Raw genomic sequence first — 17,640 nt, 5'->3', positions numbered from 1 at the left:
AAACCATATATGTTAATTCTGTAAAGCCTTCATCAGCACTGAAAATGCAGAACCAATTCCCACAATTAGCCTGCAAATCCTGCCCAGACAGAGCAGGATTTGGCCGTGTTAGTGGCAGGCGTGTGAATGGCAGAGCCATGAGTGGCCACTGTCCTTCCTAGAGCTCAGAGAGACCCTCCTTCCCTAAGCCACTCCCTGGCATCCACAGTTAGCAAGCAGCTTGCTCTGTGTGTTACACTTCGGCGATCGGTTCCAAAGTACATTGTAAACCCTAACCATTGCATTTTGATCTTCTAAGCCCTCGGTAAGCCAAGAAATGGCTTTGCAGCTTTACGCGTGTCGGCTGGCCAGGGGAGAAGGGAAGACCTTGAGAGAGACTCCAGTGATGGGCTTCACGAGGTCAGAGAGAAGTGAAACCCCTTTTTGCCCCACTCCCGAGTGAGCCTGGCACAGCTTCTGCGCTGGCCGCTGTCTCAGTCCCGACAACAGGTCCTGCTTTGCTCTGCAGCCCTGGGCGGGCCTAGGGCCCTACTCCGGGGGGTCGCGTGGGGCCCAGGTACCTGTGCAGTGTTGCTGCAGTCGCCTGATCTCAGCATGCAGCCCCTTAAGGGTGCTGGCATGCTCCCGCTGAAGGAAGAGGAGGTTCTTCTGGGCGCTGTGCAACTGGTTCTCCAGGTTTGTGGCTGCCATGCTGACATCCAGATGACCTGTGGGAAACACAGACCCTGGTGGCTGTCTCTGACCATGAGGGTTGTGGGTAGAAGGCGGGAAGAGGGCGCCGCCTTTCACCTGCCCTCCTTGGCTCTGAGAAGGTTGCAGGCAGCGTGAGGTCTGGCTCTGGAGGCCGAAGGGATACATCAGACCTGGGTGCCCTGATTCTAAATCCTAGCCTTGGCACATGCCGTACAGACTTCAACAGACTGTGAGCAAAACTGCTAGATTGCCAAAGATTTCTCTAAGAAAGTACACACGGACAGCTTCCTCACAGGAAAACTGGGCACCTGGGCAACGGGGCGAATGTTTCCTCAAAATGGGATTGGGAGCTGGCCAAAGCAAAGAGGAGGAGGGAGAGGCAGAGAGAATTCTAGAAGGAAGTCCCTGGATTTCACAGAGCTGAGAGGAGTCCAGCATCCTTCTTTGGGAAATGGCCATGTGGCGACTATGGGAATCTGGAGTCTGTCCCCAAACCCTGCCTCCCTGCCCATGGTGGCTTCAGTCATCAGTCATCAGCTGCTCTCCCAGGGCCTCAGATTCTCTGCCTTTACTGTAATTCGAGAAATGTGAAGTCAATTGGTCTTTCTGGAAAAGCTACCAAAGAAATTCAAGACGCCTTGCACAGCACTGAAAAATGGCAAAGGACGAAATGTGCATTATTTGCTTATAAATTATTCTTGCAAATACAGAACCTCAGAGTGCAGTTTTCCTCATTTGCTATGCCAAAGAGCGCTCCCAGAGGAATACCACTTCTCAAAGGGCTTCCAGTATGTGGATGGCTCTGGAGATGACCACATGCCCAGGTACTGTCACCACACTGGGTGACACCAGTCACTGTGATTTGTAAGGCCAGTGACATTAGTTGTAACCCCAGCTCTGGAGCTAAGAAAAGTTCATAATTGGACACGCATCTTCACTTACATGGAAAAGCTTCCTGCCATCTCCTCAGGGCACAGGCCTCACTCCAAAGTAAAGTTAAGGAGGAAACAGTGTGTGACAGGCAAGCCTGAGAGGGAGGGTAAAAGGAACAGGTAGAGAGCTACAAAAGGACATGCCCGGCAGGAGAGGGGCACAGCCCAGACACCGCTGGCAGTGTTAGCCACTTCCCCTCATCCAGGTCGGGGTGGGGGGTGCAATTTGGCAAAGCATGTCTAGAGCCTGGGAGTGTATCATCCCTCTGACTTCACAATTCCACTTCCAGGAACTGACCGAAGGAAAAGATTTACTTTTGTGTGAAAAGAGGTAGCTGTGACCATGGTCGTTACAGTGCCATTGAGTCAGAAACAGAATCCAACAAGGGGGAACTGGCTAGGCAAATTACAGCGATCGCTTCTAGGGAGCAGAGATGAGATTTCCCAGGCCTTACTCAACTTCAAGCTGCAGCTGAGGCCAGGGTCGAGTTCCCATCAGACAGAGCTTTTCCATGAGGAGCGGTGAGCAGCCTTCCAGTTTCCACCCCGAAGGCTTGTCTTTGCTACAAGTGCAGGTGCTCCTGTCCAGGCTCTGGGCCAGGCAGGGACTTCCACCTGGGACCAGGGTTCTGGAGAGCCGATGCTGCCCCGCCAGTGCATGGTCCAAGAGCGGGACGCTGACAACGCAGGAGCCAGCCATGCCAAGGGGCGCAGGTGGGCTGGCAGGTGTGCTCCTGTGGGAAGGAGCCCCCTCTGGCTTCCTGCTTGATGGTAACTTTAAAGACAGGCCTTGGTCAAAGAAAATGGGGAACATTAACATTTCAAAACAGTTTTGTCCAGCACCAGTCATACAAGATGAGATGTACCCATAATCTACCGGAAGGGGCCAGGAGGGGAGTAAAAATAGGACCTCAGCAGCCACCCTGTTCTAATCATAGCATGGCGCTACGTTTTACTTCTTACGAATTTAAATCTGATTTAAAGAAGCATTCACATTCTACTTGCCTCAGTGGATCAGCAGCTTTGAACTGTACTTAATCTGTAATCTATTGGTTCGCCAGAAATAAGCACAGAAATAAGAACGTGCCCTTGAAGCTTCCCATTGTCATGGGCAGACAGTCTTGAGAGAAACACAAGGTGAACAGAAAGACTAGGAGTCTATAAGGTGCAGAGCTGGCAAGGGAGCCATGGCGACTCCACCTGAGGCCCCGACAGCAGGGGGACAGGCGTTGTCAACCCCGCGGCACCTCAGTCGACTGGTGCCCTCCCCTTCTTCGCACTCTATGCTAATGTAATAGGCCCAAGTGAGGAGATGCTATCTGGGCAGGGGTCCCTCTAGCTGTTGGCTACACAGCGACAGTGCAGGCCCACTTACACCCGAGGAAGCGAGTCATGTCTCCTAATGGTATCCAAGCTACTCAATTCTCTTCCATCTGCTCAAAAGACCGACAATATCACTGACTTCCTGATGACAAGGAGTTGCTATAGCTTAAAAGAAAGTGATGCTTTCAATTTCTTATAGCTCTTGTGACATGCAATCACGGTCATGACCTCATCCTCCCAGTAAATGGGCAAGAACGAAGCTACAGAAGCCTCCTGTTTAGACCACAGACACACAGCTGGGAGATGTGGCTAATTTGGAGGAAGAAATGAAGGTGGTCCTGAGAGGCTTAATTCAGAATTTCTAAGACACTCTGGGAGTCAGAGACATGAAGGAGCATTCGTGACTCATCCATGAAAGGGTCAGTGTGATGGATGAAGGTACAAATGCAGGGCATCTACTACCATGAATAATACATCCTGCTTGAGTAAAGGCATTCATCCCCTCTCGACCGTGTGTCAACCAGTAATGGAGGGCGACTCTCCCAGAGCACGGCTTGCACAACACTGCACTTTCTGTGTCAAAAGGGCATATGCTACAAATTGTGGGTTCTTTGTATTGCGGCTTTTTGTCTCGAGGCAATCCAATTTTGTTTCTAAGCATCGCTGGGAGCTGTCAGCAATTTCATAGTTATTGGCTTGGCCAAAGGCAGCGCGGCCTGGACACTGTCCTCTCTCCTCTCAGAGACGCTGTCCTCAGCTGCAAAAGATGGGCTTCCAAGTGACTGGCATTCCAGGGCCCGGCCATGGTGGCAGCCAGAGGGCAGGACCCCCACTCACGGCATACATGGCTCGGCCAGGGTTCTCGGGCCGAGGCAGCAGACACGGCATCCTAAAGGGAGACCGCTGAACAGGCTACCTTGACCACGATTTGGAGATTAAGCCACACACGGATGTTTTTCCTGTGGTAAATTCATTAGGTAGTTAATTTCTGTTAATTGGCGATTCACTCCTCATGTTGGGAAAATTAATGTTTGACAAAGGCTTGCTGTTCCAAATTCTACAGAGGGGTTTTGGAGACCTGGCCAAGACCGCCTCCCAGCGTGGGGAGGGATGTTAACACCGTCTCCTGGTGATAACATGCTTTTAATGAAGGTCCTTGGAGAGATATTGGCCCCGACCTCGCCGAGGCGGCTGTGCGGCAGCATGAGGACAAATGGCCTGTCAGTAGCTCGTGTCCGATGCTCATCCTAACTCACAAGTAATGTTCTTTCCTCTCTTTCAGGGCATTAATGTATAAATGATGACACGATAATTTTATTTATGGGCCATCTCCACTTGTACACGCACCAAGTGCTCTCCTATCACTTACGTCATTTGTTCTTGCAATACTCCCCCGAGGAGAAACAGGAATATCCCACCGACGAGGGAACTCATCAATCAGGGAATGCTACATCCGAGCCTTGCGGCTTCTCTGGATCCTCAGGCTCTGTGGGCGAGAATCCTGAAGGCTGGGGGAGGTCTCAATTCCATGCAGGAATCCAGATGCTTTTCCAAACGTCTGTATCACATCTCAAATGCTCTGACCTGGCGCAGGGAATAAGCAGGGTACCTCGCGGTGGCCACTCAGCACGGGAGCATGGTGCCCTCCAGCCGCACCAGGCCCGGACAACGTGACGGCCTACAGTGCACTGCTCACCGGGGCAGGATCCACGGGCTCTCTGCACGCCAGCTTAGACAGTCAATGACCGAAGGGCACTGCTCACCAGCCAGTATGGCAAAAAGTCTCACCAGCAAAGTTGTCTAGGAAGCCGGCTGAGGGCAGGGCACTCTGGGCCTAGCAGGACGCTTTACGAAGCCACTAAGCTAGCTTGAGGAGAAATATTAGGGCACACATAGCATTGCATGTGTGTCCTGGTCTTTGGGGTCTAGGAGGGTGCCCAGCCCGAAAGCCAGGGCCACACTCCCTGTTGTGGGGTCAAAAGGCCACACCTCTGCCCCGCTGCCCAGAGCAGCTCTGGTGCTTCGATGGGGAAGAACAAAAGCCAGACTCGCTTTTGTCCCCTTTTAAACACATACCTTTTCCTCAACATCCCTCCTGAGCACACACGCAGATCTTGCCTACATTTTCATTTGCAAACACAGCTCTGACCATGTCGCATCCCTGTGATGCATCCCAGAGGCCCCAACTGCTCCACTTGCCCTCCCTAGCCTCCCTCCACACTAGTGCCCCCCCACCCCCGGGCCTCCATCGAAACCGTTGTCCTCCCCCACCTTATCTGCCACACCCCTCCCTCAACACAGGGCCTTTGCCTTGTTCCCTCCATTTGGAATTCTCCCAGCAAACTACCTCCTACCCTCTTGCCTAATGAACTTCCATTCTTCCTTCACATCTGAACTCATGCGTTACCAGCCGCTTCAGATAATTTTACAATGCTTAATGTTTCCTATGTTGCCAAGTGGAGGTCTTCACAAGAATTACACGCATTAATCAAAAATCACTACGGCAGCACTGATTTGAACATGACCTCATCCCCAACTCCTTGACACGCCAGAAGCAATATTTTAAAGTGTGCTTTATCACATTTCTTAGACTAAAGCAATGGAGTATTTTTGATGGGAAAGGGTCCCACCATTTAAAAATGGGAAACTTCTTTGTTCCTGGGCAATCAAAAGCAGACTTATCTTTTCGCTCAACACAAAGCCTGTGGAACCAGGGTAATAATTTTAGAATCTGAAAAAATAGCACACTAGCACTCACATGGTAGCTGTGAATTAGTTATAAGAAGCTATTTTAGATTCTAGTCATGAATAAGTTATAACCCATTCACGTTAGGTTCCCTCATGCCACGAGTGATCAAAACAGCTGCAGTCCGTCCTTGCCCTCTCTGCGCCTTTGGCAAGGCCTGTGACCTGACGGGAGCTGCCTGGCCCTGAGCAAGCCATGGTGTCCCAGTGTTCTGTGACAAGGACTTCTGTGGCCTTCTCCTGGGGACTCTGTGTGCCGCTCTCCTACAGGTCCTAGAGTGTAGGCATTGCCATGGAGAAAACGGAGGTTGGCCAGGGACAAAGGCAGCAAGTGTAGACATTCAGTGTGAGCGGATTTCTAGCAGGGAAGTGGTTTTTTTAGGCAGATTCCTGGACTCAAACAGTTGCGGGTGAGAAAACCTTCAAAATCAGTTAGCTATTCCAACCCCCCTTTATTTCAAGATTAAGAACCCGAGGCCCAAAGACAACTTGCTGAACACGGGGAGATAAGACCAGAACAGACAAGCTCTTGAGGAGGCTCACCGGGATTAAATCTGAACCCCATCTTGTCACCTAAATCATCACAGGATCTAACTCATAGAGTTGTTCCAAGAGCAAACTGCAGCCACATACAGTGTCGTAAGTGCAGTTAGCTGTAACTAAATGTGAGCTGTAAATGTTGTAAATGTTAGCTATACTGTTTTCATGTAAATGCTGGCCCACAGTTATGCAAACAAACCCCCAAGTTGCTTAGTGAGTCCTACCTTCCGGTATTTCCAAAACATCATCTAAGTATGGAAATGAGCAAGGGAAGAAATTCTAGTTACCTCTAAACAGAGAAACATAAAAGGAAACAAAAGCATTTTCTGCTGGCTTTTATCTTCCATTTGCAGTGGAGAGAAGCATTTGGGCAGAGAATAAAGAGTTAGGCAGAGCAAGGCGCCCTCAGGGACTATAAAGCCTGCTTCTTACTTAGAAACAATCTGAAATGCTCTATAAGAAGCTAAAAAAGGTCCAAGACTAATTAGGCCATCAACTCTCAATCCAAAATACCTGCTTTTAGGAAAGAAAACTTACTCATCTGAAAATGAATACTGACATTATTCTGAATTCACAACAGTCCTAGGTAAAAAACTGTTTTAAGTTGTAGGACCTATTTCCACTTGCACATGTATTTAAGAAATTCAACTTTTAAGAATCCCCAAGAATTAGGACATCATTGCCAGGGCACGTAAGCATTCAATGACCACTCCAGAAATATTCTGGTAAGGAGAATGAATACCGTGACAAAGTGGAAGCAAAAAGGGGCACCTTGGTGTCTCAGTCATTTGGGCGTCCAACTCTTGATTTCCGCTCAGGTCATGACCTTGGGGTCATGAGACGGAGCTCTACGCTGGTCTCTTTGCTTGGTGTGGAGTCTGCTTGGGATTCCCTCTCCCTCTCCCCTTCCTCCACTCATACTTTCTCTCTAATTAAAAAAAAAAAAAGAAAACCAAAACCAAACCAAACCAAAACAAAAAACCAGAAGCAAAAAAATGTTGAAAACAAAAGATGCAATTGTTCTTGAAAATGACGGAAAATCTTTACTAATCATTCTTAGAGAACTAGATTTTTTAAAAGTTTTATTTGGGGTTGCCTGGGTGGCCCAGTTGGTTAAATGTCCTGCCTTTGGCTCAGGTCATAATCCTAGGATCCTGGGCTTGAGCCTTCCATCAGGTTCCTGCTCAGGGGGGGTCGCCTGCTTCCCCCTCTTCCTCTGCCTGCCACTTCCCTTGCTTGTATATGTGCTCTCTCTCAAAAAATAAATAAATTAGGGGTGCCTGGGTGGCTCAGTGGGTTAAAGCCTCTGCCTTCAGCTCAGGTCATGATCCCAGGGTCCTGGGATGGAGCCCTGCATCGGGCTCTCTGCTCAGCAGGGAGCCTGCTTCCTCCTCTCTCTCTGCCTGCCTCTCTGCCTACTTGTGATCTCTGTCATATAAATAAATAAAATCTTTAAAAAAAATAAATTAAAAAATTTATTTGAGAGAAAGCGCAAGCATGAGGGGCAGAGCAGATGGAGATGATGGAGAGTCTCTGGCTAGGTAGGTGGCACATCTTTTTTAAATAGGTATGTCTCCAAAAGCTAAAAGAGGAAAACTCCAGTAGAAAGCAAAGAAAAAAGAAAAAAAAAAAAAAAAGAAAGAAAAGCATCTTCTGTTTTTTTTTTTTTTGCAAGATAACCATCTCACAAAGTAATCTGAATGTCTGCTGATAAGAGGTTAGCATAGCATGCAAACTCTGAGATCATCACGAATGATCTCATGTAGGTATGTATTTACCAACAAGGTATGTATTTACCAACAAGGAAATAGTCTACGACAGGGTAAGTCAAGAAAGTATATAAAAGTTGTATATTTAATGTCATATTTTTGCCTATATAAATGGAGACAACATCTAGAAGGATATACAACAAAGTGTTAAAAGCATTTATCTCTAGATGGTGGATTGTGGATAATTTTACTTCTTAAAAATTCTATTTTGATACTCCCTAAAGGTGCTTAAATGATGAATATGTATTATAGTCAGAAAAAAAAAAAGTGATCTCTCTCAAAAAAAGATAATCATTAACTATCCACTAGCAAAGCAGTATCATGTTTTTAATTATTTTGTTACAGGATAGTCTTGGGTTGCTTGAATTGTTTACCTGAACCAAGAATAATTAACGGGAAGGCCATTTTTACAAAAGCAACAATTCAGGTCTCCCCGAGACATGCAATGATCACCATGTGCACTTGAGTACCTCCCTGCTCCCATGCATTATGCATTCTTGTAATTCTCTGACATTATCCATCATAAAGTACAAGGCCCATCAACGATTCTTTAGACACTGACAGCCATTTCCTCCTGAAAGCATGTACAGCCTAACATTAAAGTGGTAATAGATGTGATTAGAGAGATTGGCAATTAGACACGGGAATGTGATATGTGGCTGTCTGGGAAGTCTGCAGTCACCAGGGGCCTCCACGATGGATTTATTAACCAAGTTTCTCTGCAGTCTGATTATCTCATACTTGAAGAGTTTCTGTTTGGCTTCTATTTAAAAACCACTTCAGGTGTCTATACACTGGTAGGTTCTCAGCCCCTCCACACAAAAACATCTCAGTCTGTGTTTCAGATTGTCTAAGAGTGTCTCTAAGTGGGCAGTGCAGGCCAAGGTGGGCAGATGCATGAGCTCCACGGCCTAAAATCACATGGTACCTTCTGGGAATGCCCTGGGCCTCCGAGAACACTGGGCTACTTAATAGCCAGAATGCCCACACCATGTGGCAGACACATCAGCACCAGCACGCCCATCTCCTGGCTAGGGGTTGGGGGGGGTGGGGGTCGATGTCCAGACATAATACCAGTAGAGACTCAGCTCAGCACTTTTTACTTTAAAGAGAAAAGTTTTAAAGAGAAGTCACCTCCAGGGAAAGAGATGGCCAAGTGGTGGCTCCACGTGGCCCTTCCCACTCTCCCTGTGGTCCTCCTCCTGTCCTTCCGCACAGCATCCAGGATGACTGCCCTCTGGGGACCACCCCGGTAACCTCATTTCAGAAGCTAGAGATGAAAACATTCACAACTCAATAGCAACGCCACTTGCAAACTTCTAGTAAGCTTGTCATTTACCAAGATGGTCCTGAGCCAATAATTTAGGGACGTATAAGTCTCCCACTTACCACACATGCAGTTCTATCCAGTGATATTTTCCTTTAAATGGAAGGGAAAATAGGCAGGTCATATCTGATTAGTGTTTCCATTTCTACACTGACTGTGATTACTGCAGATTTTAATTGTCTACTGGTGGGTAACCTAAAAGATGTAGTGACCCAAATGCAGAACTGCCTTTTCACCATAATGAAATAGGAGATTCTCCTTAAATCTTAGCACTTGATGATCACAATCTAAATTTTATGTCCTAGGCTGAGAAGATGTGTTCATTTGCTTTAAAAATATCTCTCGATGTGCTCTGCCAAACAGATGAACCATTTCAACTGATTTAACTGATAGGGCTTCCTTTATCCATCTTGTGGACCTGCCTAATTACAGTGTAGATTTCAAGGAAAGAAAGATATTACTAACTGAAGCTCTAAGCACTTCAGTTTAGCCAAACTTTTCCTTTATTGCTTACAAAAGGCAGAACAGTCAATAGTTTCATTAGTGCTAGTAGGACATATTTAGCTAAACCCTTATGGGGCGTCTGGGAAGATTATCACTGACAGAGAAAAGAGACCTTATCCTTGTGATTTAGGTGGGTGAGCTCTGCCCAGTCCCCCTGCGTCATCTCAGACAGCTTCGTAATTTAGCTTGGCAATTGAGCCAAAACGATTCACCTCCTCTGACTTGCCCTTCTGCAAAATCAGTCTGCACTAATTATTTCAGAAGAGTTTAAACAGGGAAAACAATAGAGATCTTCAAAATTATTAAAATGGTCTAACAATAGTCAACTCAATAACCAAAGTCACAGCGGCCAGGCACTTAATTTCAGTAATTACATATCTTCTGATGATCACTAGTAAAATACTTGTTTTTATTGGACACTTATTTTTATGAATAACATAGCTTGAATACCAGTAATCTGAAAAGAAGATAAACTTAGTCTTTTAAGGAGGCATTTACCTAGATCTTCATCTCCTATCACTTTTTTTGGATGGCTTCAGCATGTCCACCTACAACCGTGTGACCCTTTGACTCTCTCCATCTTGTGATCTGACAGTCCTGACCTGAGATTACTCAGTTCCTGCAGTTTCCTTTCTGTGAGCTTCCTGTCTGTGCAGAGTGAATGAGGCACATTTACTGGTAGCATTTCAGGCTGACTCCCATAAAGTTCTTTCTGCTCACAATGAGTCTTTATTATGTCAGCGCACAAGAGAACTCCCAGGATCCCATACTTCCCTAGGTTCCAGAGAGGAGGAAAACTCTTCATGAAACATGGATCCACGGAGGTCTGTCACTTCAACAGGCAATGCTGAGAGCCAGATGTAGCTGATGGGCTCGAGGGGGCTGCCAGGTGCTGTGCGTGCCATCTTCGGGCTCATCTTTGCAACCTAATTTGGATCACGCTAGATCATACTAGATAGATGAGCCGCCAATACATTAGCCCAGTGGAAATAAAGGAAAACAAATAAAGAGAAGCAAAATGAGAGGGAGGGCAGCTGTACTTCACAGATGAGCTATCAGCCGTGGGAGGAGCGCAGAAGAAATTGGGGAAAGTAAACATCATTGTGTTCTGTAAGGAATTTCCAAAGAATGGAGCACAGTTCAGTATTCTCTTACTCTTAATGACCTTGACCTTTTAAAGGTCATGATTCTTTTACACTTTTGTCACTTTTTCCATTTGTACAACTGTCTCTTGTTGTTTTCTCTTGTATCTGACCCATGTTCCCATGACGGGGTTAACTAGAATCTTGGTTCATGACGCACTTTTCCAGGGCCCACTTTTATCTGGATACTTTTAATGAGCACTCGATGTATCCACATCTTTGGAAATGAGCAGTTTGGGCTTAGCATGTCCAGATTTCCCATTTGAAGTCCCAAATTCTTTGGTTGGGTGTTCCAGCATCTTCTGGTTTCTCCAACTCTGGTTAAAGTCTGTGGGTCAGCTGGGAGCCTGGGGGATTTGTTTTTCCTCCTGTTTTGCATCAGGTCACGTAAGGGGGACACTTTTCTCGCTGGGGGTGTGGGGACCTGTGTGGAGCAACTTCCACCTCAGGGAGACAGCTGCTACGTGTGTGCCCCATGATGCTTTTCAGCTGGCTCTGCCTTGCTCTTCTGGGGTTTGGCCACTGCAGTTGAGTGTGCTAATGGTGATGGTGTTGGATGACAAGTTGTTCTGTCTCTGCCCTAACCCAGCCTCTGGGTCAGTCCAAGCCATCTGGGCAAGAAAATACTCAGACATTTTCTAGTCATGAGAAGCTAAAATCATTCATCAATGTAAGTATGGCTATTATTGATGAGCTGTCAATGCGCCAGGCTCATAGGTAGATCATCATTTAATTACTGAAACTGTTACATAAGATGGGTATGATTATGACCATTTTTTAAGGAACAAGGGCTCAGAGAAGTAAGACACTTGCCTCAATTGACAAGTATTGTGTATGAGCTAAACACAAATCTGTTTCCAAAGGGGACATCTTCTCCCCCTCGGGCCTGCCCGGTGCTGTCCTCCACTTCCAGTGTGTGGTGTTTGGAACCACAAGGTCTCATGGCACCTTCGGGAGAAGGTGTCCATCCTGGCTGTTCACAGTGCACGGTGGAGCTTTCCATCCCAGTGGCCATTACACAAGGGGGCAGGCATGGTGGTGGTGACAGCTGGCGCCTCCCGCCTGGTGCAGCAGGTGCTGGCCATGGTGCTGAGCACCCCCCGTGCTGCGCCTCACCAAATTCTTACCGCAGCCCAGTAGGGTGGGTACTTACTATCTTCCACCTTCACGTGCTGGAAAACAGGCACAGACAGCTTAGATGGTCTGCTCTGTGGAGATCACACCCCAGCCTGGTATTATCTTGCTGCTTTGCAGTTCCCTCTTTTTTTCCCAAGGGGCGAGTTGTGCTAATATAGGCCTGCATTTTTAGACGGGAAGACCTAGCCCTTGGCTCAGAATTTCTTTTCACTGAAACTTAAAGCATCCTGTGACAAGGTTTTACCGAGGCGTAACCACCTCGATCAGCCACAGTCCTGTGGAAGGTGGACTGCATAAGTGAACTCAAGTCATCCATGGGCCCCGGTGACCTAGCAGGGTACGAATTAACCCCCCATAGGCATGGTTTGAATCCTAGCCCTGTCTTGTATTAACCATGCAACTTTGGACAAGCTATGTCTAGCTCTCTGTGCCTCACTCTCCTTATCTGTGAAATGGGAAGGCGGCACCCATTTTGTCAGGGTTGCTAGGAAAATGAAATGAGCTCCTCTGAAGACGCACTAGCCAATAGGACCTATGGCGGTGATTCAGTCTACTCTTAGCTGTCTGAGAGCGGTCACGGGCCACACTGAGCACTTGAAATGCAGCCAGTAGGTCTGAGATTCACTTTTTCCCCCTTGCATTTATTCTGATTTGAATTAGTTCAAATTTAAATAGCCCCATATGGCCGGGGGCTACCACACTCGGCAGCAGAGATGAAAAGCATTTAGAACCACGCCTGAAGTGTGGGCTTGCTACCATTATGACTGTAATGTGGAGAATCACCCAAACAGGTTTCCCAGGCACCCCCAGACACCATTACGGGTCTGTTCTCGCTCTGCACTGCAAGAATGATTTAAGAGTTTTATCTTAGCTGCCATCAGAATCACACTACCCCATTTTTTGTCTCCCTAGCATTTATCACTATCTACAATTTGGTCATTTACCTCTCTCATATTATCAGAATGCAAACTCCATGGGAACAAGGGCCTTTCTGTCTGTTCCCTGCTATGTCTCCCAACACCTAAAATAATGAATGCCTCCCTCTAGCAATCGGAGTTGGTCCTTTGGGAAAGGGTTCCCTGTGGCGCTTTAGTGGTGTTTTCAGCCAATCTCTGGTCCGACACCCTGCCCTGTTAGGTCGTGTATTTTGTATTGGTGAGGTGAGAAGATGTTGAAATATTTCTCCCACTGGCATGGGAATAAGGCAAAGGAGGGAAGGATAGCCAGTTCACACATGACTTTGGGGAATCTCTCAAATAAAAAGACCCAAAAACTATCAGGCCACATAAAAATTTCAGTGGGAGGGAAAGTGTGGGCGTGTTCGGTATATTCTGAGTTTGTGACATACGGGATCTTGTTGGGGCAGCTTATCTACAGGTGGAAAAGTTATTTCTGTCATGAGTCAACTGTATCAATCCTTGGTGCACAACACTGAACTCAGGATGTGGCTGTGCCACGTGCAGATCAAGGGCTTGGTTCACGCCGGAGGAACTTTCCATTGGGGTCAGAGACTCAGAAATGAGGAAATGCTCATGCCAAGCTTCGAAGAGGCTTTCTTGGGCCATGACGTGAGAAAAACGTGGACAATGCAGCAAGTTCTCTGTTAAGCTGACTTTATTCCATTCACGGGACCATTCTTTATTTCTAATGTCGGACTTCCCATTTCAAAAATGTACTGTTACAGGACTTCTGAAAGCCCGGGAACCACTTGAATCACCAAGAGGTTATGGTGAGCACCAGCAGCTGGACATCATCGGTTTTATTTTTCACCTTTTGAAGTTGCCGAGGCCTGTTAGAATAGGCCGAGCAACCCATCCTCCTTTTAAACTTGTGCCTAGAGGTTAACTATCAAGCCAGCATATGGTCCTTGGCACCCACTGTGTACTCAGTCCTATGCCTACAATCTACCGGGGTTGTGAGACTCAGCCAAAGAGAACAAAGTATAATGAAATCCTCCTGAGGTATATGCCAAGAACAGGGACCAGGGGAAGGGTTTGCCTCGCACGGCGCCCGAAGTGCTTTCTGATTTACCTGCCTATCTCCCACACGAGGCTGTATACATCCCTGGGAGGCAGGGTCCCCGTCATTTGAGCAATCCCAGGGCTGTCTGCACTGCCAGGCATGTGGGAGCCCCTGGTGAGTGCTGAGAGGAGCAGGACTGCCAGGGCAGAGATGGTTTTGTTTTGAAGAGGGACGGGGTTCACATGGGAGAAGGTGCTTCTGGTGAGGTAAATGTGGGGTCTTTGGAGTAGCAGTGAGGCCAAGTTGAACATGGAAAGAACATTCTGGGGAGTGGTAGAAAATAAGGTTAGACAGAAAAACCAGGGTTGGATTTCAGTTGCTTATTAAAAGCCACTCAGAAATATGGAGCTGGAAGAAGAGAAAGAAAATGGGGGAAAACTGAGGTTTTATCCAACAGAGGCGAAACCTGAAGAGTATTTAGTCTGGTGGCGCAGGATTATGGAAGGCAAGAGCCTGACAGCACATCCTCCCGCTCTGGGGAAACCACCTGCACAGAATGCTTTCGATGCCTTGTGCCAAGCTATGCCCTTTTACACACTCGTTTTACACATTAACAAACAAGCTTCGACGGGTTCAATAACTTGAAGTCACAGCTAGCAGAGTGGCAGGGCTGGCCTTCATCCCCAACTGGGCTGACTCCATGGCCACACCCTTAGCCCTGGGCCCTGCTCCTTGTCCCACACGAAGGTGAAAACCCACAAATGCTTTAGTGTGTGCCCTGCAGAAGCAGAACAGTGTTTGCTCCACGTTCCATTTGTTCTAAGTCCTCTCCTGCCCTTTTCTTTTCCCATATGTTAAGTTTTAAGCTTCTCGGGTCTATTCTTGTTTTGCTTGATGCTAACTAGAAGTCCAGGGCTTACTCTTGAGAATGCTGCTCATGAAAAAAAAAAAAAATCTCAGAATAAAAAAATATTTCTTTCCTCCTAAAGCTGCAGTAAAGCAGACACTCCTTTGTGTCTGGGTTAAGAAGCTAGTTCTTTTTTTTTTTTTTTTTTTTTGAGATTTTATTTGAGAGAGAGAGAGCGCATGCACACAAGCAGGGGGAGTGGCAGGCAGAGGGAGAAGCCGGCTCCCTGATGCGGGGCTTGATCCCAGAACCCTGAGATCATGACCTGAGCTGAAGGCAGACACAACTGTCTGAGTCACCCAGGTGCTCCAAGACACTGGTTCTGTTAAAGAACTACAATCGTACTCCGCTCTCCTGTGTGGAAATGAATACTTCTGTTTCACTACCAAATAAGTATTTTAAGACAGCTAGTCGTTAGAGATTGTTGCTAATTCACTTAAAATATAAGTTTTGATTTCGAAAAGTTTGCTTTTCTAATTAGTTGTCTCATTGATAATTTATTGATTTATTTAAAGATTTTATTTATTTGAGAGAGAGCGAGAGAAAGTGGGAGAAAGCTAGCAGGGTGGAGGGGCAGAGGGAGAGGGGGAAACAGGCTCCCCACTAAGTAGGGAGCCCAATGTGGGGCTCCAACCCAGGATCCTGGGATGATGACCTGAGCCGAAGGTAGGTGCTTAACTGACTGAGCCATCCAGGCGCCCAATGATTTTTTGTTTTAATAATACAACTTAAAGTGACATTTCTTATGTGAAAATATAGAAACCTTTAAGGTTTCCTGGTTAGAGAGGGGCCTGGCATTTCTCTCTTCCTGTGGAAGATTAAAATAAATGTAGACACTGACAAATTCCTTATTCGGATGGACTTTGAGTGTGTCCATCCACATCAACCATCAGTGCCACACTCAGATGGCTAAACAGAATGGGAAGTAGAAAGGGGAGGCTGCATCCCTGCTGGGGTGGGTACAACCTAGCAGAGAGTGGGAAGAGTGGTGACTGCTTGGGTCTTGAAGAGCTGGCCCGCCTCTGCAGTCTGACTCTAACCTGCTCTCCATAAGCAGCTTTTTCTCTTTGTTAGAGAATTGACACAGTCATTGTTTTGTGGCTGATGCAAGATACACATATCTACGTATATACATATACATATTTCAAGGGCAGACGGAATTCATGCGTGAATGTTATGATGTGAGACAACTGTAAGCAGTCGGAATTAAAGAAAACAAGGTGTTCCATCCACTTCAGAGTGTGACCCAGTTAGAGTGGTGGTTCTCATCTGGGCACCGGGGTTGTCACGGTCAGGTAAGGGGCATGTCCGGCATCAGGTGGGGAGAGGTGAGGCATACTGCAGAATGGCCTACAATGCACAGGACAGATCTCGCAACAGAGAACGATGCAGCCTGAAATAGCACGGTGGCTGAGAAGCCCGGGGCTCGAGCCAATCGAACTGGAGGCAGGCCTTTTTTTTCTCTCTTGCTTGAGGTTTACCCCGCTCTCCTTGGGTTTCCTGGCTTGCCCGTAAGCTGCGGGTGGATGGAGCTCTTAAGGACCAGCTCCAGCCATACGCGGTGCTCTCCCTGCAACCAGCTGCTGACCCAAGAGGGAAGGGCTGCCGTTCGTTCGAGAGAGCTTCTCCCCCACCGCTGAAGCTCGCGGTGCGGTGCGGCTGAGGGAAGGTGCTGCTTTACCTGCCTCCCCTTGCTGGCCAGAAACACACGCACTGTCTTTCTTTCTTTTGCTTGGAAGAAGAGAGCTGCATGTAAACTCCAATTTGCTTAAGAATATAATAATGTTCTTGGGGCGCCTGGGTGGCTCAGTGGATTAAAGCCTCTGCCTTCGGCTCGGGTCATGGTCCCTGCTTCCCTCTCTCTCTGCCTGCCTTTCGGCCTGCTTGGGATCTCTGTCAAATAAATAAAGTCTATTAAAAAAAAAGAATATAATAATGTTCCTCCCTTTATCTGACAGTCTAAGATGTCTTTTCCTATAAATGCTTAAGACCTGAGAAGCGGAAAGGGCGAATATGAGAGATTTCTGAAACCCCAAATAGGGACTCCAGTATTACGGTTACAAAAGTGATATTTTTAGAGATGAAAAATGGATATATCAAAATTGACCCAATATACACTTTCCATGGGAGTACTTTGATCTAGAACAGTTAATGAATCTCTAGGAAATTTTGATGTCTAAAGGCTTTAACATTTCTTGAATGCAAAGGAATTCCTGTTTTTAAGGAGACCATTAAATAGTATATATGAATCTTAAAACAGACTTTAAGGACTCCAAATTAATTTATAAAACCATGCCATGCCAAAACCCCTAAAATTTATGCATACTAGCACTTTAAGAAAAGCTTTCCAGGCTGGGAAAAATGAAAGAACAGGCTCCATGATCACCAGGAAATGCTATTTATAAAAAAGAGCCATAATTTAAACTTCATTATTTGCACAAATGTATTGGAAAAATCAAAGAAATTAGTGTCAAGCTGGTAAATCTTAAAATGGTTTTCTACTTAGAAAAGGTCTCTTCCAAAGTAAAAACAATCAGGTTTTAAGAATCCCAGTTTACGGGGTGCCTGGGTGGCTCAGTGGGTTAAGCCTCTGCCTTCAGCTCCGGTCATGATTTCGGGGGTCCTAGGATCAAGCCCCGCATCTGGCTCTGCTCAGCAG

General features: G+C 46.8%; 1 protein-coding gene across 5 annotated transcripts in view; it reads right to left on the bottom strand.

The window, feature by feature from the left end:
• Positions 1-17,640, bottom strand: part of CCDC92 (coiled-coil domain containing 92) — a 30,596-nt gene that overhangs the window by 3,314 nt on the left and 9,642 nt on the right. For 2 of the 5 annotated variants that reach the window (XM_047697241.1, XM_047697239.1), the window contains exon 2: positions 561-707. In XM_047697241.1, the coding sequence (XP_047553197.1) occupies positions 561-690 (130 nt within the window). In that variant the 5' untranslated portion in view covers positions 691-707. Of the gene's footprint in view, positions 1-560; positions 708-4,317; positions 4,533-6,975; positions 7,095-10,331; positions 10,585-17,640 lie in introns of those variants that run through there. The other 3 variants (XM_047697240.1, XM_047697242.1, XM_047697238.1) reach the window with 3 other exon arrangements.

The sequence above is a fragment of the Lutra lutra genome, chromosome 12 (assembly GCF_902655055.1).
Source record: "Lutra lutra chromosome 12, mLutLut1.2, whole genome shotgun sequence".
Classification (NCBI taxonomy): domain Eukaryota; kingdom Metazoa; phylum Chordata; class Mammalia; order Carnivora; family Mustelidae; genus Lutra; species Lutra lutra.
This window is presented reverse-complemented; position numbering and strand designations above follow the sequence as displayed.